The sequence below is a fragment of the Odocoileus virginianus genome, chromosome 19 (genome assembly GCF_023699985.2).
Source record: "Odocoileus virginianus isolate 20LAN1187 ecotype Illinois chromosome 19, Ovbor_1.2, whole genome shotgun sequence".
Lineage (NCBI taxonomy): Eukaryota > Metazoa > Chordata > Mammalia > Artiodactyla > Cervidae > Odocoileus > Odocoileus virginianus.
The window spans coordinates 48637059-48660047 of NC_069692.1; the positions used below are offsets into that span (position 1 = coordinate 48637059).

Here is a 22989-nt window from a genome sequence, read left to right on the forward strand (position 1 = left end):
ACCTAGAGATTATCATACTAAGTCAAGTAAGTCACAGAGAAAGACAGATACCCAATGATATCACTTATATGTGGAATCTAAAATATGACACAAATGAACTTATCTATGAAACAGACTCACAGAGAACAGACTTGTGGTTGTTGAGGAGGAGGAGGAGGACAGGAGGGAAGAACTGGGAGTCTGGGATTCATAGATGCAAACTATTATATACAAACCAAATAAACAAGGCCCTAATGTATAGCACAGGGAACAATATTCAATATTCTGTGATAAACCATAATGGAAAAAAGAAAACAAAAGAACAGGAACTAAAACAAAAAGGTATTATTTCCATAGCCAGATATTCTTTCCATAGCCAGAGGCAGGTTGAACCTGCCTCGAGGGAAGACAGGCTAGATTTCAGTTCCCACTCCCCCTAGCAGAATCTTCTTATTTAGGGAAAGGCCTAACTCTGTTCTCAGGTGACACAGGGGTAAAGAATCTGCCCGCCAAGCAGGAGACACATGTTTGATCCCTGAGTCAGGAAGATCCCCTGGAGAAGGTAATGGCAACCTAGTCTAGTATTCTTGCCTGGGAAATCTCATGAAAGAGGTGTATGGCAGGCTACAGTCCATAGGGTAGCAAAGAATCAGACGTGACTTGGTGACTAAACCACTACTACCACCAACCCTGTTAATCAATTGGAGTACTTTAAAAAAATCTATTCATGTCTGGGCCCCATTTAGCACCGGTAGTTTTTAAAGTTCCCAAGATGACTCTAATACACAGCCAAAGTTGAAAAGCACTACTTAACTTCACTGAGACCAGAACAGAGAAACTGGTATTGGATTGACCCTACTGAAATCAACTTACAAAAGTGGACAAAATACATGGAGCAACTGCTTCAAGCCCTGAAAAACACCCACTGGACATGCAAAGAAGTGGGAAAATGTACCTTATAATCAAGAGATAAAAGCAGTTTGTTGAAGTAGATTCCACAATAACCCAGATGCTAGAATTAGCAAGCAAGAATTTTAAAAAAAAAATTAAAACTAAAGTTTTTTTTTTTTAAAGAGCAGTTTTAGAGAAAAATTGGTCAGAAAGTAAAGAAAGTTCCAAGTATACACCAAGCCCCCAAGTTTTTCCTATTATTTGTGTCTTGTATTTGTTATAATTTGATGATGTTGGTCAGTTGCTAAGTTGTGTCCCATTCTTTTGCCACTCCATTGATTGTAGCCTGCCAGGCTCCTCGGTCCATGGGGTCTTCGAGGCAAGAATACTGGTGTGGGCTGCCATTTCCTTCTCCAATAATTTGACGCATTTGTTGTAACTGATGAACCAATGCTGAAACATCGTTAACTAAAATTCGTCATTTCATCAAGGTTCACCCGTGGTGCTGTGCATGGTATGGGCTTTGACAAACGTACTGAAGACAAACACCTACCGGTACAACGTCACAGAGGACGGACAAACACCTACCGGTACGACGTCACAGAGGACGGACAAACACCTACCGGTACGACGTCACAGAGGACGGACAAACACCTACCGGTACGACGTCACAGAGGACGGACAAACACCTACCGGTACAACGTTACAGAGGACAGCTCCACTTTCCTAAAGACCTCCCGTGCTCCACCCACTTGGCTCTCTCCCAACTCCCCTGAGCCCTGGGCAACTACTGATCGTATCTTTAGATTTTCGTTTTCCAGAAAGTCATAGAGTTGGAATCATAGTAAGTAACTCTCTTCAGATTGGCTTCATTTAACAAAAATATATTTTTAAAGTTTTTCTATGTCTTTTAATGGTTTGATAGCTCATTTCTTCTTTATTACTGAAAAAAAATTATATATTCCATTATATGGATAAACAAAGGTTTATTCATTCACCTGATGAAGAACAGTTTGGTTCAAGTTTTGGCAATTATGAAAAAAGCTGCTATATGTGCAGGTTTTTGTGTAGACCTAAGTTTCAATTAATTTGGGAAAAAAATGAAAAAGCATGATAGCTGGATTGTAATGTGAGAGTATGTTTGGATTTGTATGAAACTGCCAAACCATCTTCCAAACTGGCTGCACCATTTTGCATTCCCAACAGCAATGAATGAGAATTCCTGTTGGTCCCCATCCTTATCAATATTTGGTGTGGTCAATGTTTTTGATTTTAGTCATTCTTACAGGTGTGTATGCCATCTCATTGTTTTAATTTGCAATTCTCTAATAATGTAAGTTGGGAATTTTCCTTCCCCAAGTGAATGGCTAGAGAGGGTTGGAATTGGGTCCTCCAGGTCAGCTGGGCTCCAGAAAGACAGCTTCTGAGGAGGAAGGTCTTGTTAAGAAGGACAGAATGTTCTGAATGTATCTACAAGTGACTATTTCCACCTCTCCCTGCAAGAGGGGATTCTCTGATCATCATTATGCAAATCTGGTAGGGTTCCTCGAGCTAAAACTCATAAAAGTGTGGGTATGCCCTAAGACTGGGCCCTCTGGAGTTGCTATCTCAAACTTGTCCACACCGAGTCTCCAGAAATTTGTCAATTACAGTGTAAGTTTTGCTCCCCTGGTACTGTTCTGTTCATGGATATGTTTCTGCTTTAGCAAGATGTGATTCTCTGTAACTGGCTATCTCTCTTTCCAGTTCGGGGGAGGTGGGCAGAAGTTTATCATGCGGCCTCAATTCTCAAATGAATGTAAAAAGATGTGTTGACATTTGGTTTCTTCAGCTCTTCTTGTTGGTAGAAAGGAAGTGATGAAGTCCAGGTCTCTTACAATCCAGATCAGAAAGCAGAAGTCCATGCAAGTACTTCTAGGCAATAATTATACACTACCAAATGACTGAGAGCAGCTGATCATAATGAAGGAAGAGATGAGGAACCTCAGCAGAAAAATGAAACCATTAAAAAAAAAATACCAAGAGGAAATTTTGGAAGTAAGAAGTATAATATCAGAAATGAAAATTTTACTAGATAAGATTTAGACCAGATCAGACACTACAGAAATGAGTTAGTGAATTCAGAGATAGAATAACAAAAATTATTCACTCCAAACAACATGGAGAAAAAAAACTAAAGACCTCAAAATATCAAAAATGTAACATAAGTGATATGAGAGTACCAGAGAGAGAGTGGAGGGAAGTACTGGGGCATAAAAAAATTTATAGTTATGGCTAAAATTTTGATAAAAATATCACACTGCAGATCTGAGAATTAAAGCAAATCATAAGGAAGATAAACTAAGAAAATAAAAGACAGATCAGAATTAAATTGCTAAAAAACAAAGATAAAGAGAAGATCCTAACAGCAGCTGGAGGAAAACAGCAGTATAAATCAGTGTTCCCCGACCTTTTGGGCAGCAGGGAGGGACACGTTTAGTGGAAGACAATTTTCCCATGGAAGGGGGTGGTGGTGGTGGTTTTCAGGTGACTCTCGTAAGGGGAGCACACTCGAGATCCCTTGCAGGCACAGTTTCACAGTAGGGTTCATGCTCCTATGAGAATCTCATGCCACTGCTGGCCTGACGGGAGCTGGAGCTCAAGAGGTACTGTGAGCGATGGGGAGCTGTAAACACAGCAGCAGCTCTGCTCACTGGCTTGCCACTCACCTGCTGCTGTGCAGGCCCGTCCGCGGCCCACGGGTTGGGAACCCTGATATCAATGACTGATTTAATATCACAGAGTACGGAGGACAGATGATAACGGGATGTCTTTAAAACAGCAAAGCAGAGAGGAAAAAAATGGCAATCCAGAATACTGATTAAACATCCCTATGAATCAACATGACCCAATTTAGATTTATAGTATACTATACCTATAAGTTTAGCAGGGTCATAGGATATAAAGTCAATACACAAAAATCAATTGTACTTTTATACTCTAGTAACAACCTTTAAAAAAATGAAATTAAAAGACCATTTATAACATCATATAATATAATCACATAAAAACCTTATGAATAAATTTAAGAGACTGAAAACCACAAAACACTTCTGAGAGAAATTAAAGAAGACCTAAGTCAATGGGGAGTCAGGCCATGTTCAGATTGGCTCAATATAATTAAGGGGAAAATTCTGTCTAAATTGATCTATAGATTTTATTTAAACTGAAATTCCAGCATTTTTTTCAGACTTTAAACTTTTTATTTTGTATTGAGTATAGTATAGCCAATTAACAGTGCTGTAGCAGTTTCACGTGAACAGAAAAGGGAATTAGCCATTTATACACATGTATCCATTCTCCCCAAATCCCCCTCCCAACCAGACTGGCACATAATGTTGAGGAGAGTTCCATGTGCTATACAATAGGTCCTTGTTGGTTATTCATTTTAAATACAGCAGTGTGTTCACGATCTTCCAAACTCCCTAACTATCCCTTCCCCCAGGCAACCATAAATTCATTTTCTAAATCTGTGAGTCTCTTCCTGTTTTGTAAGTAAGTTCATTTGTATCATTTATTTTTAGATTCCACATGTAAGGGATGTCATATGATATTTATCCTTCTCTGTCTGACTTACTTCACTCAGTATGACATGGTCTAGGTCCACCCATGTTGCTGCAAATGGCATTATTTCATTCTTTTTAATGGAGGAATATTCCATTGTATATACATACCACATCTTCTTTTTAAAAAAATTAATTAATTTTAATTGGAGGCTAATTACTTTACAATATTGTAGTGGTTTTTGCCATACATTGACATGAATCAGCCATGGGTGTACATGTGTTCCCCATCCTGATCCCCCTTCCCACCTCCCTCCCCATCCCATCCCTCAGGGTCATCCCAGTGCACCAGCCCTGAGCACCCTGCCTCATGCATCCAATCTGGACTGGTGATCTATTTCACATATGGTAATATACATGTTCCAAAGCTATTCTCTCAAATCAACCCACCCTCGCCTTCTCCCACAGAGTCCAAAAGTCTGTTCTTTGTATCTGTGTCTCTTTTGCTGTCTCACATATAGGGTCATCGTTACCATCTTTCTAAATTCCATATATATGCATTAATACACTGTATTGGTGTCTTTCTTTCTGACTTACTTCACTCTGTATAATAGGCTCCAGTTTCATCCACCTCATTAGAACTGATTCAAATGCATTCTTTTTAATAGCTGAGTAATAGTCCATTGTGTAGACGTACCACAGCTTTCTTATCCATTCATCTGCCAATGGACATCTAGGTTGCTTCCACGTCCTGGCTATTGTGAACAGAATGAACACGGGTACATGTGTCTCTTTCAATTCTGGTTTCCTCAGTGTGTGTGCCCAGCAATACCACATCTTCTTTGTCCATTCCTCTGTCAATGGACATTTAGGCTTCTTCCATGTCTTGGCTATTGTAAACAATGCTGCAATGAACACTGGGGTGCATGTATCCTTTCAGATCATGTTTTCCTCCTGATATATGCTGAGGAGTGGGACTGCAGGGTCATACAGTAGCTCTATATTTAGTTTTTTAAGGAAACTTCATACTGTTCTCCTTAGTGGCTATATCAATTTACATTCCCACCAACAGTGTAAGAGGGTTGCCTACTCTCCATGCCCTCACCAGCATTTATTTTTTGTTGGTTTTTTGATGATAGCCATCCTGACCAGTGTGAGGTGGTATCTCATTGCAGCTCTCATGTGTCTGCTGGCCATCTATATGTCCTGTTTGGAGAAATATCTATTCAGGTCTGTCCATTTTTTGAGTGCTCTCTTGGTTTTGATGCTGTTAAGCATCACAAACTGTTTGTAAATTTTGGAGATTAATCCCTTATCAGTCACATCATTTGCAAATATTTTCTCCCAATCTGTGGGTTGTCTTTTCATTTTGTTTATTGTTTCCTTTGCTGTGCAAAAGCTTTTGAGTTTAAGTAGGTCCCATTTGTTTTGTTTTTATTTCCATTATTCTGGGAAATGGATTGAAAAAGATATTGCTGTGATTTATACCAGAGAGTGTTCTGTCTATGCTTTCCTCTAGGAGTTTTACAATGTCTGATCTCACATTTAGGTCTTTAATCCATTTTGAGATTATTTTTGTATATGGTCTGTACACATACAAAATGATCTAAATTCCATTTTTTTAAAATATGTAGTTGTCCAATTCTCCCAGCACCATTTGTTGAAGAGACTGTCTTTCTAACATGCCTCCTTTGTCATCAATTAATTGGCCATAGGTGAATGGGATTACTTCTGCATTTTGTATCCTGTTCCATTGATCTGTATTTCTAGTTTTGTGCCAGTACCATACTGTTTTGATGACTGTAGCTTTGTAGTATAGTCAGGGAGCCTGATTTCTCCAGCTCCGTTTTTTTAAGCTTGCTTTGGCTATTTGGGATCTTTTGTGTCTCCATACAAATTTTGAGATTTTTTTGGTCTAGTTCTGTGAAGAATGTTATTGGTAATTTGATAGGGATTGTGCTGAATCTGTAGATTGCCTTGGGTACTACAGTCATTTTGACAATATTGATTCTTGCAGTCCAAAAATATGGTGTATCTTCCCATCTGTTTATGTCTTCTCTGATTTCTTCCATCAGTGTCTTACAGTTTTCAGAGTACAGGTTTTTTGTATCCTTAGGTAGATTTATCCCCTGGTATTTTACTCTTTTTGATGCAATGGTAAATGGAATTGCTTTCTGAATTTCTCTTTCTGATCTTTCATTGTTAGTGTAGAGAAATGCAACAGATTTCTGTGTATTAATTTTGTAATCTGCAAATTTACCAAATTTACTGATGAGTTTTAGTAATTTTCTGGTAGCATCTTTAGGATCTATGTATAGTATCATGTCATCTGCAAACAGTGATAATTTAACTTCTTTTCCAATTTAGATTCCCCTTACTTTTTCTTCTCTGATTGCTATAGCTAGGACTTCCAAAACTACATTGAATAAAAGAGGTGAGAGTGGACATCCTGGTCTTATTCCTGATCTTGGAGGGAATGTCAGCTTTTCACTATTGAGTATGATGCTAGCTGTAGGTTTGTCAAATATAGTCTTTATTATGTTGATTTATGTACCCTCTATGTCCACCTTCTGGAGTTTTTTTAAATCATAAATGGGTATACTGAATTTCATCAAAAGCTTTTTCAGCATCTATTGAAATGATCATATAGTTTTTATTCTTCAATTTGTTGATGTGGTGTATTACCTTGATTGATTTGTGGATGTTGAAAAATGCTTGCATCCCTGGGATGAATCCCACTTGATCATACTGTAAGATCTTTTCAATGTATTGTGGGATACAGATTGCTAGTATTTTGTTGAGGATTTTTGCATCTATGTTCATCAGTGATACTGGATTATAATTTGTGTGTGTGTGTGTGGGGGGGGTTACTTTGTCTGGTTTTGGTATCAGAGTGATGGTGGCCTCATAAAATGAGCTGGGGAGTTTTCCTTCTGCAATTATTTTGGAACAGTTTCAGAAGGAGAGGTGTTAGCTCTTCTCTAAACATTTGATAAAATTTGCCTGTGAAGTCAGGACCTGGACTTTTGTTTGTTGGGAGGTTTTTAATAACAGTTTCAATTTCAGGGCTTGTGACTGGTCTGTTCATGTTTTCTATTTCATCTTGGTTCAGTCTAAGGAGACTGTACCTTTCCAAGAACTTGTGCATTTCTTCTAAAAGTTGTCCATTTCATTGGCATACAATTGTTCATAGTAGTCTCCTACGATCCTTGGTATTTCTATGGAGTTAGCTGTAACTTCTCCTTTTCATTTCTAATTTAATTGATTTGAATCCTCCCCTCTCCCCTTTTTTTTTCTTGGTTTCTGGCTAAAGGCTTATCAATTTTGCTTATCTTTTCAAAGAACCAACTTTTAGTTTCATTGATCTTTGAGATTTTTTTCTTTGTCTCTATTTCATTAATTTCTGCTCTGATTTTTATGATTTCCTTCCTTCTGTTAACTGTAGCTTTGCTTTTTGTTCTTTCTCTAATTGTTTTAGGTGTAAGGTTAGGTTGCTTGAGATTTTTCTTGTTTCTTGAGGTAATTGTGTATTGTCATAAACTTTCCACTTATAACTGTTTTGCTGTATCCCAGAAGTTTTGGACCATTGTGCTTTCATTTTCATTTGGCTCTTAGTTTTTTTTTTAATTTCCTCTTTGAGTTTTTCAGTGATTCAATGGTTTCTGAGTAGCATATTGTTTAGCTGCCATGTATTTATGTTTTTTAGAGTATTTTCTTGTGGGTTATTTCTAATCGCAGAGCTTTGTGACAGAAAAAATGATATAATTTTGATTTTTTTTAATTTACCAAGACTTGCCTTGTGGCCCAGCATGTGGTCAATCCTGGATAGTGTTCCATGTGCACTTGAGAAGAATGTAAAGTCACCACTTTTGGGTGAAATGCTCTATAAATATAAATTAAATCCAACTAATCTAAATTGTCAGTTAAGGTCTGTGCTCCTTTTTAATTTTCTGTCTAGATGATCTACCCACTGATGAAAGTGGGGTATTAAAGTCCCCCACTATTATTCTGTTACTGTCGATTTCTCTGTTAGTATTTGCCTTACATATTGAGGTGCTCCTATGTTGGGTGTGTATATAATTGTTATATCTTCTCGGATTGAAACGTGACCATTATCAAGTGTCCTTATTTGTCTCTTATAACAGTCTTTTTTTTTTCCATTTACTTTTATTAGTTGGAGGCTAATTACTTTATGATATTGTAGTGTTTTCTGCCATACATTGACATGAATCAGCCATGGATTTCTTTAAAGTCCATTTTGTCTGATGGGAGTATTGTTACTCCGCTTTCTTATGAATTCACTGTATGTGGAACACCCTCTCCCATCCCCTTACATTCAGTCTGTAAGTCTGAGGTGGGTCTCTTGTAGACAACATATCTATGGGTCTTGTTTCTGTATCTACCCAGCCAGTCTATGTCTTTTGGTTGGGGTCTTTAATCCATTTACATTTAAGGCAATTATTAAGGCAATATGTATGATCCCAGAGGTCTCTTAGGCTGTCCTCATTTCTTTTCATTCTTTTTTCTACATTCTGTTTTGTGGCAGTGATTTCCACCATTCTGTCTTCCGGGTCACTAATCTGTTCTTTTGCCTCAGTTATTCTGCTATTAATTCCTTCTAAAGTATTGTTCATCTCTGTTTGTTTGTTCTTTAGTTTTTCCAGGCCTTTGGTAAACATTTATTGCATCTTCTCAATCTTTGCCCTCCATTCTTTTTCCAAGATCCTGGATCATCTTTACTATCATTATTCTGAATTCTTTTCAAGAATTTTCAGAATTATTCTGAATTCATTTAAGACCAATAAATCAATATACTGAGACCAAAAAAAAACCCTCCTTGAGAAATATAATTTACCAAATTGACTGAAAAAGAAATAAAATGTAGCAATAATAATACTATAATATCTAAATCTAAACATAATGAAATTGAAGACCAGACTGAACACTGGTCTAAAAATTACTGGCTAAAGTTGTGAAAGACAAAGAAAATAAAAGGAAGAATCAAGATTAAGTGAGTTTGAAGAGTTTAAAGGGATGTGATAACTGACTGCAACTGATCCTGGAAAAGGTTGTCACATGGGGTGTTATTAAGACAACTGACCAGATTTAAAAATGAATCATGGAGTAGGTATCAATACTTCAGTACAGTTCAGTTACTCAGTCATGTCTGACTCTTTGTGACCCCATGGACTGCAGCACGCCAGGCCTCCCTGTCCATCACCAACTGCCAGAGATTGCTCAAAATCATGTCTATCGAGCTGGTGATGCCATCCAACCATCTCATCTTATCTTCTGTTGTCCCGTTCTCTTCCTATCTTCAATCTTTCCCAGTATCAGGGTCTTTACCAGTGAGTTAGTTCTTCACATCAGGTGGTCAAAGTATTGGAGTTTCAGCTTCAGCATCAGTCCTTCCAATGGATATTCAGACTGATTTCCTTTAGGATTGACTGGTTGGATCTCCTTGCAGTCCAAGGGACTCTCGAGAGTCTTCTCCAACAACAGAGTTCAAAAGCATCAATTCTTCAGTGCTCAGCTTTCTTTATAGTCCAACTCTCACATCCATACATGACTACTGGAAAAACCATAGCTTTGACTAGATGGACCTTTGTTGGCAGAGTAATGTCTCTGCTTTTTAATATGCTGTCTTTAACAGGTTGGTCTAGTTTTTCTTCTAAGGAGCATCTTTTAATTTCATGGCTGTAGTCACCATATGCAGTGATTTTGGAGCCCCTAAAAAATAAAGTCTCTCACTGTTTCCATTGTTTCCCCATCTATTTGCCATGAAGTGATGGGACTGGATAACATGATCTTAGCTTTTTGAATGTTGAGCTTTAAGCCAGCTTTTTCACTCTCCTCTTTCATTTTCATCAAGAGGCTCTTTAGTTCTTTGGTTTCTGCCATAAGGGTGGTGTCATCTGCGTATCTGAGATTATTGATATTTCTCTCAGCAATCTTGATGCCAGCTTGTGCTTCATCCAGCCCAGCATTTTGCATGATGTATTCTTCATATAAGTTAAATAAGCAGGGTAACAATATACAGCCTTGACGTACTCCTTTCCCAATTTGGAACCAGTCTGTTGTTCCATGTTGGTTCTAACTGTTGCTTTTTGACCTGCATACGGGTATCTTATGAGGCAGGTCAGGTGGTCTGGTATTCCCATCTTTAAGAATTTTCCAGATCCTCTATGACCCACATCCCAGACTTTTAGAAACAAAAGCAAAAATAAACAAATGGGACCTAATGAAACTTAAAAGCTTTTGCACAACAAAGGAAACTATAAGCAAGGTGAAAAGACAGCCCTCAGATTGGGAGAAAATAATAGCAAATGAAGCAACAGACAAAGGATTAATCTCAAAAATATACAAGCAACTCCTGCAGCTCAATTCCAGAAAAATAAATGACCCAATCAAAAAATAGGCCAAAGAACTAAACAAACATTTCTCCAAGGAAGACATACAGATGGCAAAAAAACACATGAAAAGATGTTCAACATCACTCATTATCAGAGAAATGCAAATCAAAACCACAATGAGGTACCATTACACGCCAGTCAGGATGGCTGCTATCCAAAAGTCTACAAGCAATAAATGGTGGAGAGGGTGTGGAGAAAAGGGAACCCTCTTACACTGTTGGTGGGAATGCAAATTAGTACAGCCGCTATGGAAAACAGTGTGGAGATTCCTTAAAAAGCTGGAAATAGATCTGCCATATGACCCAGCAATACCACTTCTAGGCATACACACTGAGGAAACCAGATCCGAAAGAGACACGTGCACCCCAATGTTCATCGCAGCACTGTTTACAATAGCCAGGACATGGAAGCAACCTAGATGCCCATCAGCAGACGAATGGATGAGGAAGCTGTGGTACATATACACCATGGAATATTACTCAGCCATTAAAAAGAATTCATTTGAATCAGTTCTAATGAGATGGGTGAAACTGGAGCCCATTATACAGAGTGCAGTAAGCCAGAAAGATAAAGACCATTACAGTATACTAACATATATATATGGAATTTAGAAAGATGGTAACGATAACCCTATATGCAAAAAAAGAAAAAGAGACTCAGATGTATAGAACAGACTTGTGGACTCTGTGGGAGAAGGCGAGGGTGGGATGTTTCAAGAGAACAGCATCGAAACATGTATATCTAGGGTGAAACAGATCACCAGCCCAGGTTGGATGCATGAGACAAGTGCTCAGGCCTGGTGCACTGGGAAGACCCAGAGGGATGGGGTGGAGAGGGAGGTGGGAGGGGGGACCGGGATGGGGAATACATGTAAATCCATGGCTAATTCATTTCAATGTATGACAAAAACCACTGCAATGTTGAAAAGTAATTAGCCTCCAACTAATAAAAATAAATGCAAAAAAAAAAAAGAATTTTCCACAGTTTGTTGTGATCCACAGTCAAAGGCTTTGGTGTAATCAATAATGCAGAAGTAGATGCTTTTCTGGTACTTTCTTGCTTTTTCAATGATCTAGCAGTGTTGGCAATTTGATCTCTGGTTTCTCTGCCTTTTCTAAATCTAGCTTGAACATCTGGAGGTGCACGGTTCACTTACTGTTGAAGTCTGGCTTGGAGAATTTTGAGCATTACTTTGCTAGGGTGTGAGATGTGTTCAACTGTGCAGTAGTTTGCACATTCTTTGGCGTTGCCTTTCTTTGGGACTGGAATAAAAACTGACCTTTTCCAGTCCTGTGGTCACTGCTGAGTTTTCCAAATTTGCTGGCATATTGAGTGTAGCACTTTCACAGCATTATCTTTTAGGATTAGAAATAGCTCAACTGGAATTCTATTACCTCCACTAGCTTTGTTCATAGTGATGCTTCCTAAGGCCCACTTGACTTTGCGTTCAAGGATGTCTGGCTCTAGGTGAGTGACCACACCGTCATGGTTATTTGTGTCATTTAAGATCTTTTTTGTATAGTTCTTCTGTGTATTCTTGCTGCCACCTCTTAATCTGTTCTGCTTTTGTTAGGTCCCTGCCTTTAGGTTTCTGCCCTTTATTGTGCCCATCTTTGCATGAAATTTTCCCTTGGTATCTCTAATTTTCTTGAGGAGATCTCTAGTCCTTCCCTTTCTGTTGTTTTCCTCTATTTCTTTGCACTGATCACTGAGGAAGGCTTTCTTATCTCTCCTTGCTATTATTTGAAACTCTACATTCCAACGGGTTTATCTTTCCTTTTCTCCTTTGCCTTTAGCTTCAGTATTAAATGACTTAAAGTTGATCACTGCACTGTGGTTAAGTAAGAGGATATCTTTGTTCTTAGTCAATATGCCCTGAAATATTTAAGGAAAAACTGAGCATGATGTCTGTAACTATCAAAAGGCCCAGAAAAAAAATATATGTGTGTGTCTATTTACATGTGGGCTGTGCTGTGCTTAGTCACTGAGTTGTGTCTGACTCTTGTGGACCCCATGGACTGAAGAATACTCGAGTAGGTTGCCATGCCCTCCTCCAGGGGGCTCTTCCCAGCCCAGGGACTGAACCCAGATCTTCTGCATTGCAAGTGGATTCTTTACCACCCCGGCCACCAAGGAAGCTCAAGAATACTGGAGTGGGTAACCTATCCCTTCTCCAGGAGAATTTCCTGACCCAGGAATCGAACTGGGGTCTCCAGAATTGTGGGAGGATTCTTTACCAGTTGAGTGACTGGGAATGTATATCTATTGACAAAAAGAAGGAATGATGAAGCAAATGTGCCAAAATGGTAACCTGGGATTCTGACAAAGAATATATGGGAGTAAGTTTTACTACTTCTGTAATACTTCTGATAGTTCTCTATTTTAGAAACTTTATGATTTTGCCTTTCATGTCTGTTTTTAGTCCATCTGGAACTGAATTTTATATAATTCAGTTATATAATACCCAATTGTCCCAATATCATTTATTGAAAATGTCACATCTTCTTTGCTGATCTGTACATATTATGTCCAAATACAGGTGTATATCTGTCTGGCTTTTCTCTTGAGTTCCAACGACAAATTAAGACCTCTACTTCATCAAAAGACAGCATGAAGATAGTGGAAAAAAACATGAAATCAGAAAAGATTTATAAAACATTTAACAAAGATCAGTACTTAGAACACACAGAAAACGATTATAAATCAAGAAGAAAAATAAAACTAATCCAATAGAAAAATGGGCAGCCCGTTTGGACAGGTACTTCACAAACAGGAAATCTACACAGCCAACAGTCATACAAAATGGTGCTCAACTATTACCAAGTCATCAAAAAATACAAATAAAACCAAAATGATACACCATTTTATATCCATCTTGCAAAAGTTTAAAAGTCTGCCAATATTAAGAATTGGGGAGGAGGTGGAGTAAGAACTTTCATATGGTGCTTGTGGGAGTGAAAACCAGCACCATTTTGGAAACCAGGGTAGCATTATATAATAGAATTGACATTATTTGTACCCTATGACACAGCAATCTCTTTCATAGGTAAATATATCACAGAAACTGTTATGACAGGAAATATGTATAAGAACATTCATAGCAGCTTAGTTTACAGTAGCTATAAATCTGAAATAATCCAAACACTTATCAACAGTAAAATGGACAAATTGCAGGTATATTCAAATGGAAATACAGTACAGTATAGCAATGAAAATGAGCAAGCTACAGCTACTAACAACAACAACAACAACAACAAAATAGATTAATCTCCAAAACAAAATCTTGACTGAAAGAAGCACTATACAAAAGAATACATACTGTATGAATTCATTTATGTAGAATTCAGTAATATAGGCTGAATAACGAAAAGAGAAAGAAGGAACTTACTAAGAAGGATGGGGATTCCTTGTAAATGTCATAAAGGGGTAGAAATTGGAACAAATACACAGAACATGTCTGTGGTATTGACAAAATTCTATTTCTTGCTCTGGGTGATCGTTAAAAGGGTATGTGCTTTTAACTGCTTGTTAAAATGTGCATGTTTTATGAACTTTTCTGATTTTGATTATATATTGTGCTTTATGTGGCAGCTCAGATGGTAAAGAACCCACCTGCCAACGCAGGAGACCCTGGTTTGATCCCTGGGTTGGGAAGATCCCTTGGAGCAAGGAATGGCAACCCACTCCAGTGTTCCTGCCTAGGGAATTCCATGGAGGGACCATGGGGTCACAAAGAGTTGGACATGATTGAGCAACTAACACTTTCACTTGTGCTTTATAATTAAGAAAAGAAAAACCAAAAAAGAAAAGAAAATACACATGATGTTTTGTGGAACTAATTCAGGAAAATTAGTGTGCATACAGAGTACATAAGGAGATAAGGCTGAAAAGACAGAGATTTAACATCTTGAAGCCTCTTGACACAATCAAATTGTACAAAATTTTCTGCATAGTTGTCCATACCAGACCTATAACAAACTGCATGTCTAGATTACTCCCCCAATCCTGCAAAGTTCATAATGTATATCTCTAAATGAGGTGAAGGAAGAAGAGAGAAAAGGAGGGAGTACGAGGTTTGGAGAGACACATTCTGTCTATTCTGAGATGGCTTTTTAGTTCTGGTTTCTTTTTCTTAAGAGATCTAGTGATAATTCCTGTTCCTGGATTCCAAGAGCTATCCTGTATTGTATATTTTATTTCATATAGGTGGTGTCTCTTAGTAGCAAGGGTTGTATCTGAGATAGGTCATATACTCAAGTGTATTGTTCTATTATTAACTTTGATAACAATCAAACAATACCACAATGATAGATGTCTCTTTTCTCATTTATGAACATATTAGATAAAAATCAGAATTTTTATTCATAAGAAATTTCTAAAGATAAATGACAATACTCGTTAAAATGCTCTAAAATAATTTTTTTTATAACTTACCCTCAGAGTATGGTGCTCTTGTGCTAGTAATAGTCTTAGTTCCTCATGTAGTGTTATAACTTCCAGAAATTGTCCCCATAACGCCATTAAAAGTGAGCAAAGTTGTGCAAGATTCATATTTATAAGTTCTGCCAGTTCATCAGGATTTTCTATTTTCTGAAATGACAAGAAAAAAAAACTTAACTACTCTCTGAGAATTACTGTAACACATATACTGTATATTAATACAAAGGCAGATTTCTTAGTTTTAAAATATGTGCATCTGTGCATGCTTGCATGCGTGTGTAGAGAGAGACCAACTGACCAATGGCTTTTTTTCTATCTTGGTAGTTACTCTAGCATTTCTGACAATTTAACCAATATTTCAATACACGAAAGAATATCAGATATAGTCTAAAGTTACAAATCAGGATTCTATAGAACATGATCAAATCCAAACACTAAAACTAGGAATTTTAAGCACAACAAATCATGATCAAAGTTATAAAATTTTTGAAAAATTGTGAAATCTTTATGATTTATTTTCAATCAGTTAAGTAATTTAAAGGTCACGTGCTCCTCAAAGGATTGAGATTCTCTCTAAAGCTTCTCTTCCTTCACACCTCTGCTCCTAGATTTTATTTTGCTCACAGAAACCCTTTCCCAGAGTTGTCAAACACTTCTTTCTTCTTCTTTTCTAACAATTCATGCATCCAGTATTTATTAAGCACATTTTACATGCCAGGGGGCTACATTCTACAGACACTAAGATTAACATGAAAAGCTCACAGTCCAATGAGGAGAGAAAAGTGGGTAAACAAATATATATTTATTATATGTATATATATTATGAATGTTCTAATAGTGATATTAAGTTGTCCTGTTTATTTAAATATTCATCTTAATTGATGACAGAAATTAAGAGTACTGAATGAGAGGTAGATTTTCTTGAAGGCTTTTAGTTTTCTTGAATTGATAAAGAACTTCTAAACAAAGAATAACAAAGACTATAAAGCAGAATGATGTTTCTCAGAAGGACGTTTTATCCACTAAGGCAGCAGTCAGTTTCTACGCAGATAGTATCTTGATAGAAAAATTTGCCTTTAATTATTAGTAACACTAGGAAATCTACTTTAAATATATACACAGGTGCTGATTTCACTTTCCTACCATAAAGATGGGGGAAGCTGTGTATTCAGACTGAAGTTAACAGCCACTCCCACAGCTCATCTCCACCTGCACACCAACCACCACTACATCTATGTCTCTGGATCAAGTATCCCTGATGTCTAGACACAACAACAATTGGACAACTATGCTTGGACAATTCACCACGTCCCCAACTATACTCATTATATCTTCACCAGTCCCCTTCTAAAAAACAAATGAAGCCCCTAAATGTTGCTCATCATATATGATACTCTCTTTGTTTATACAGACCCCTTTTTAAAGTCTGAAATTCAGCAGGCTTTTCTTCCCTGACCCGAACCAAGCTTCCATTTATCTTCTTAAGTCAGAGGACACATAAAACAAAAACTCAGCAAAATAAGTAAGGGGAGGAATCATGTCTTATTCACTTGTGTGACTGGTAACCAGTACACAGTAGTCACTCAACAGATATGTAGCAAACGAATGAATGAATGAATGAATAAGGAATTATAGGCTTCAGATAAGGAAAAAGTTCCCAGAATACAAGGAGAAATTCAGAAAATACTGACAAATTCCAGAATTCTAGAATGGAAGCTAACGAGTCAACAGATGATAAACACCAGCTCAACACACACAGAAATTCTACGAAGGGTTTTGCCTCAGGGATGATGTATAAATATTATTAGAAATAAAGCTACCAAGTTTTTTATGTCTCTTAACACACGGAAGATTAAAAATGGAGTATAAATAAGCTGAAACCTGTAGTATGGTTTCAAGAATGAGTTTAATGAAGTTAGCAAAAGAAGACTAGAATTAGGTATTTGACAGTAATTAAAGAGTACTGTGTAAGGCAAGCAATACTACACCTGGTATAATCTACACACAAGTAAAAATAATTCCCCCCAGAGAGCAAGGCTGTATAGATACCTTGTATTTATAAACTGTATTTCTCAGGCAGCATGGCATCAAGTTTCTGAGAAGGGACTTTTGGTATTTTCATTATTGGGAAAAGCATCCTATAAACAAATTACTCCTTTGGTTTATATAACTCTTTATGATAAATATCAAAATAGAAATAATAATTCTTTTTTATATTAAAAAGAAAATTGGAATTAAGTTTGACAAGATTTTTATATATATATAAATGTAGGAATAATAAGACATTTATACTTGTATATTTTTAAAAATAAATTCATTATTTTGTTTTATATAGATGTATACCTTTTCATAGCATTCATTAACATTTTTTGACTGAAAAAAAAATAAAGTTCATTTTAGTATACAGTCTTCAATTATTTTCAGTTACAGAAAGGAAAAAAATAGAATCATATTTTTATGCCACTTTTACTGAATAACACAGTATGGGCATTTTCCTACATCATCAAATATTTGTTGAAAGCATCACCTTTAAGGTTGCACAATGTTTTTACATTATGAGTGTCCCATGATTTGTTTCACCATTGTCTTATCGCTGGGTCTTTATTTAGGTTAATGTTTTATAATATCACAAATTACATTACACATGAATTTCTGATTGTTTATTTGGTATGAATTGAGAAGGAATATTTTTTTATGGTGTTGGATACATACTGCCAAATTCATCTCTGAAAAAGATCTACAAGGTATGGGAATCTGTATCTCACCATAATCATAGTCATGCAGAACACCAGCTGACAGAGGACAGGAGTACCTGACCAGCGGAAAAGAATATATAGAACCATGCAAAACTTGGTAGGACAAAGGGACTACAAGGAAAAACAGGAGTGTTAATAGGATTGGACCTGCACTCAGTGGGTGGGGGAACTGAAGCAGGGGTGCGATCCCTACATTGGAGCCATTGTCTGAGTCAGAGGAGAAACATTTAAGGCTGAGAGTGAAACAGCTGATCTGTGGCAGCCTAAATGGAATGAGAATCAGACAGTCCTTGCTGCAGCCATACATACCCCGGACAGGGATACAGGTCCCCTAGAAAGTGCAGCAGCTGGGAGCTGGAGTTTAGGGATTGTGGAGCAATCCCAGGGAGAGGGTTGCTGTTGACTGCAGAGGGACAGATCAAGGGGATGTGAGAGAGGATACTGTGGTGGGAAATGCCTGTGGAGGAAAGCTAGGCAGCCATGGAAGCAAGGAGATACAGCTGAGTCATGCGTAGGGGGTGAAGCCATCACCATAGCCTTGCTCTCCCCACACGCCAGCAACGAGAGCTGAACAGTAGAGAGGCTGGCCCACCAAGCCCCTGACGCACTGAACTACAGAGTAGGACCCCACTCAGGGAGCCCCTTTAAGTGCCTGATGCGCCCATCTACAGAGCAGGACTGCAGCCAGGGGGCCCTCTATGTGCCTGAACGGCCAGAGCTATGGAGAAACACTGGCCAAAGAGCCCCTCTGAGCTACAGGAGGCTCGACAAAAGACTCTGAGAGGGCCGTAACTCCTGCGGCGGAGGCAGTCCATGTCCCTGCACACTTGGTGCCGCCAGGGTCCCTGCAAACCAAGCAGCTGCGCCACCTTCACACTCAACTCTCAATGAGGCAGAGCTGCCACAGATAAAAGAGTCTTGCGTCTACGCACGCAGGGTCGCTTTGGTCGTGTCCAACTATTTGTGACCCTGTGGACTGTAGTCTGCCAGGCTTCTCTCTCAGGGGGTTCTCCAGGCATGAATACTGGAGTGTATCGGTCAATACAGGTTGCCATACCCTTCTGCTGCTGCTGCTGCTGCTGTCACTTCAGTCGTGTCCGACCCTGTGCCACCCCATAGACGGCAGCCCACCAGGCTCCTCTGTCCCTGCGACTCTCCAGGCAAATACTGGAGTGGGTTGCCATTTCGTTCTCCAATGCGTGAAAGGGAAAAGTGAAAGTGAAGTCACTCAGTCATGTCCGACTCTTCACGACCCCATGGACTGCAGCCCATCAGGCTCCTCCGTCCAGGGGATTTTCCAGGCAAGAGTCCTGGAGTGGGCTGCCATTGCCTTCTCCAGAGATTCACCTAATTCTTTTAAATGGCTACATGGTAGTTGATAATGCTTTATATTTGTTGAAATGAATTAGTACTTTTTGTGGGATACATTTCTAAATAAAAACTATTTTGTGGCAGAGCATGTGGGTGTTTTTGGAACAGATGAACTGACCTAAAAAATGTACCATTTCTACCCTTACCAACTGCCTATGCAGACACTAGTTTCCTTACCACCTTACCAACAATGGAGATTAGCAATCACTTTCATTTCTCCAAATTTCAAGGTAAAAAAACCACTTTATTGCTTAAATCTGCATCTCCTTGGTCTTCAGTAAGAATGAGTGTCACCTAAACAGCTAACTTGCTCTAAGAACTGTGTTTTGTACATTGCTTCTATGTGTACCCCTTTTTCCCAGGGGTGTTCTTTATATATTTTCAGTATCATTTGCCACTTTCAGGTATTGCAAATATTTTCTTCCAGTCTAATGCTTCTGTTCAACTATATATTTTGTTTTAAAGAAGTTTTAAATCATTAATATCATATTGTTTACTGTTACTCTGAAGAAGTTATTTCATATTCCAAGGATAGATTGTTTATATATACAAGTATACATATATTTGTCTTACAGGTTTTTTTGACATTTAACTCTTCAAGTCCATTTAGAATTTGCTTCTATAACATGTTATTTTGCCATGCTACTATGTAACTGAATGTTTGTGAAATTTTATCATATACTCAATTCTTACACATATTTAATGACTGTTCCAGCGCTATTTAGTTCCATTGATTTGTCTTTCTGTTCTTTTAGAGAAAAAGTCAGTATATTTTTTCTACATTTATCACAAACATCTTATTATTTCTAAAATCCTTTGGGACAACTATTATAACGATATAAGTGATTTTTTTTTTTTAAAAGAAGACATTTAACTTACTTGAACTGTGGGGAAAGCTGCTAGAATGGGATATGAAATTGTCTCTTCTATGTATAATTTTACAAGAAGGTAAATATCTTTTTCAAAGGGATCAAGTTCTCATTTATATTTATATACAGAAATATATCCCAAAGTCAAATATATATTTTTGTTTGATTAATGTTTCTGATGTCTTCCATTAACATAGCTAAACAACAGTGAAATACACAGGGATCCTAAAACAGTCAAAACATTTAGTTCCATGGGGAAGAAAAGGAAAAACAAAAATCTATTCAATTTAATTGCAAGAATGACTGGTAGAAAAATAAACCAAGAGAAACTCATTTCTTGAAATAAAATAAATTTCCATTTCTAAACAATATCATTTTATAAAAGTATGTAAATCCAAGTAATGCTTAAAAAAAATTTGTCCAGAAAGTCTCTGAGTTAACTAATAGGAGGAAAAAGCACACTTCTGATCAGTTAATTGTCTCTGCTATTTCATTTATATGCAGAATATCCAGAATATTCACATATCTATGGGCAACTTATCTTTGACAAAGAAGGTAAAAATATACAAAGGAGAAAAGAGAGTCTCTTCAATAAGTGGTGCTGGGAAAACTGGTCAGCTACGGGAAAAGAATGAAATTAGAACTCGTCTCAACACCATACACAAAAATAAACTCAAAATAGAGTAAAAACCTAAATGTAAGACCAAAAACTATTAACGTCTTTGAGGAAAACATAGGCAGACACGTCTCTTTGACATAAATCACAGCAGGATCCTATAAGACCCACCTCCTAGAGTAATGGAAATAAAAACAAAAGTATACAAATGGGACCTAGTTTTTGCACAATTAAGGAAACTATAAGCAAGGTGGAAAAGACAACCCTCAGAATGGCAGAAAATAATAGCAAATGAAACAAATGACAAAGGATTAATCTCCAAAATATACGAGCAGCTCAAGTGGCTCAATACCACACCCACACAAAAAATACCCAATCAAAAAGTGAGAGGAAGACCTAACCAGACATTTCTCTAAAGACATACATATGGTAATAAACATATGACAAGATGCTCAACATCACACATTATTAGAGAAATGCAAATCAAATCTACAATGAAGTATCACCTCACACCTGTCAGAATGGCCATCATCAAAAAAAGTCTACAGACAATAAATGCTGGAGAGGGTGTGGAGAAAAGGGAACCCTCTTACACTGTTGGTGGGAATGCAAATTGATACAGCCACTATGGAGAACAGTATGGAGATTCCTTAAAAAACTAGGACTACAACTACCATATGACCCAGTAATCCTACTACTGGACATATACCCTGAGGAAACCATAAGTGAAAAAGACACATGTACCCCAGTGTTCATTGAAGCACTATTTACAATAGCTAGGACATGGAAGCCACCTGGATGTCCACTGACAGATGAATGGATAAAGAAGTTGTGGTACGTATACACAATGGAATATTACTCGGCCATATGTTAAATAGACAGCCAGTGGGATTTGCTGTATGACATGGAAAACCAAAGCCAGTGCTCTGTGACGACAAGACAGGTGGGATGGAGAGAAAGGTGGGAGGCAGGTTCAAGAGGAGGGGACACATGTATACCTATGGCTGATTCATGCTGATGTATGGCAGAAACCATCACAATATTGCAAAGTAATTATCCTCCAATTAAAAATAAAATAAAATTTAAAAAAAGATTCTAATCAATAATGATTAGAAAAAAAGATAATTTAACTTCACACTCAAGTCAAATGTTGGTCAACTAAGTTGTGTTTCTACCTAGAATCAACAATTTTATCTTTGCATTTGAGAAAGGAAAAAATAATAATTTATTTTCAATAAAGTATTTAAAAAGGAAACAGAATACATTCAAATAATTTGGTAATGGGAATTTTAAAAATCCAAATACCTTAACTTCTTCACATAATTCAGTAAGTCGAGCTTCTACATCCATTTCCTCTGAAAGGAGTAAACAGTAATTAAAGTAAGTATTTCAATGTTATATATCTGAAAATTAGTTTTGAAATTTTATAAGTAAATTACTTTTAAAAACCTAGGAGGTTGCAAAATATCTGGACTATACTAAATGAATTAAATTTCAATGTAATATACTTCCATAAATACATTAAATTAAGCAGGTAATGTGATGATTATTAAATTATATGTTCTGATTACAAGCATACCTCAAAAATACTGTGGTTCAGGTCCAGAACACTACAATTGGGAAAATACTGCAATAAAGCCAGCAACATGAATTTTTTGGTTTCTCAGTGCATGTAAGTTATGTTTACACTATACTGTAGTATATTAAGTATACAATAGCATTATGTGTAAAAAAACAATGTACATACGTTCATTAAAAAATACTGTATTGATAAAAAAATGCCAACCATCATCTGAACCTTCAATGAGTTCTAATTTTTTTTGTAATAGTTACATAAAAAAAAAAATCACTGATCATAGATCACCATAATATAAGAATAATAATAAAAAAGCTTGAAATATTGGGAGAACTACCAAAATGTGACACAGAAACACAAAACGGTGCCAACAGACCTGCTTGGTACAGGGCTGCCATAAACCTTCAGTTTGTGAAAACACAGTATCCTGAAGCGCAATAAAGTGAAGTATGCCTGTATTATTAAATTAAGAGTCTAACACTGTCAAGAAGTACTGACTATATGCCTCAAGTAACTTGCACAACTGCATCATGGAA

The 22989-nt window shown here is 37.2% G+C and overlaps 1 protein-coding gene and 1 long non-coding RNA gene across 9 annotated transcripts in view; one reads left to right on the plus strand and one right to left on the minus strand.

Annotated features, from left to right (window-relative positions):
- FAM135A (family with sequence similarity 135 member A) overlaps positions 1–22989 on the minus strand; it is a 151528-nt gene that overhangs the window by 42845 nt on the left and 85694 nt on the right. For 7 of the 8 annotated variants that reach the window (XM_070450222.1, XM_070450220.1, XM_020897086.2 and 4 more), the window contains 2 exons: positions 22183–22232; positions 15260–15415 (listed from right to left, as the gene is read on the minus strand). In XM_070450222.1, the coding sequence (XP_070306323.1) occupies positions 15260–15415; positions 22183–22232 (206 nt within the window). Of the gene's footprint in view, positions 1–15259; positions 15416–16678; positions 16954–22182; positions 22233–22989 lie in introns of those variants that run through there. The other variant, XM_020897088.2, reaches the window with a different exon arrangement.
- On the plus strand, positions 1366–13687 carry LOC139029719 (uncharacterized). Its single transcript, XR_011481936.1, has 2 exons — positions 1366–1714; positions 13365–13687. It is a non-coding gene; the product is annotated as an uncharacterized lncRNA (long non-coding RNA).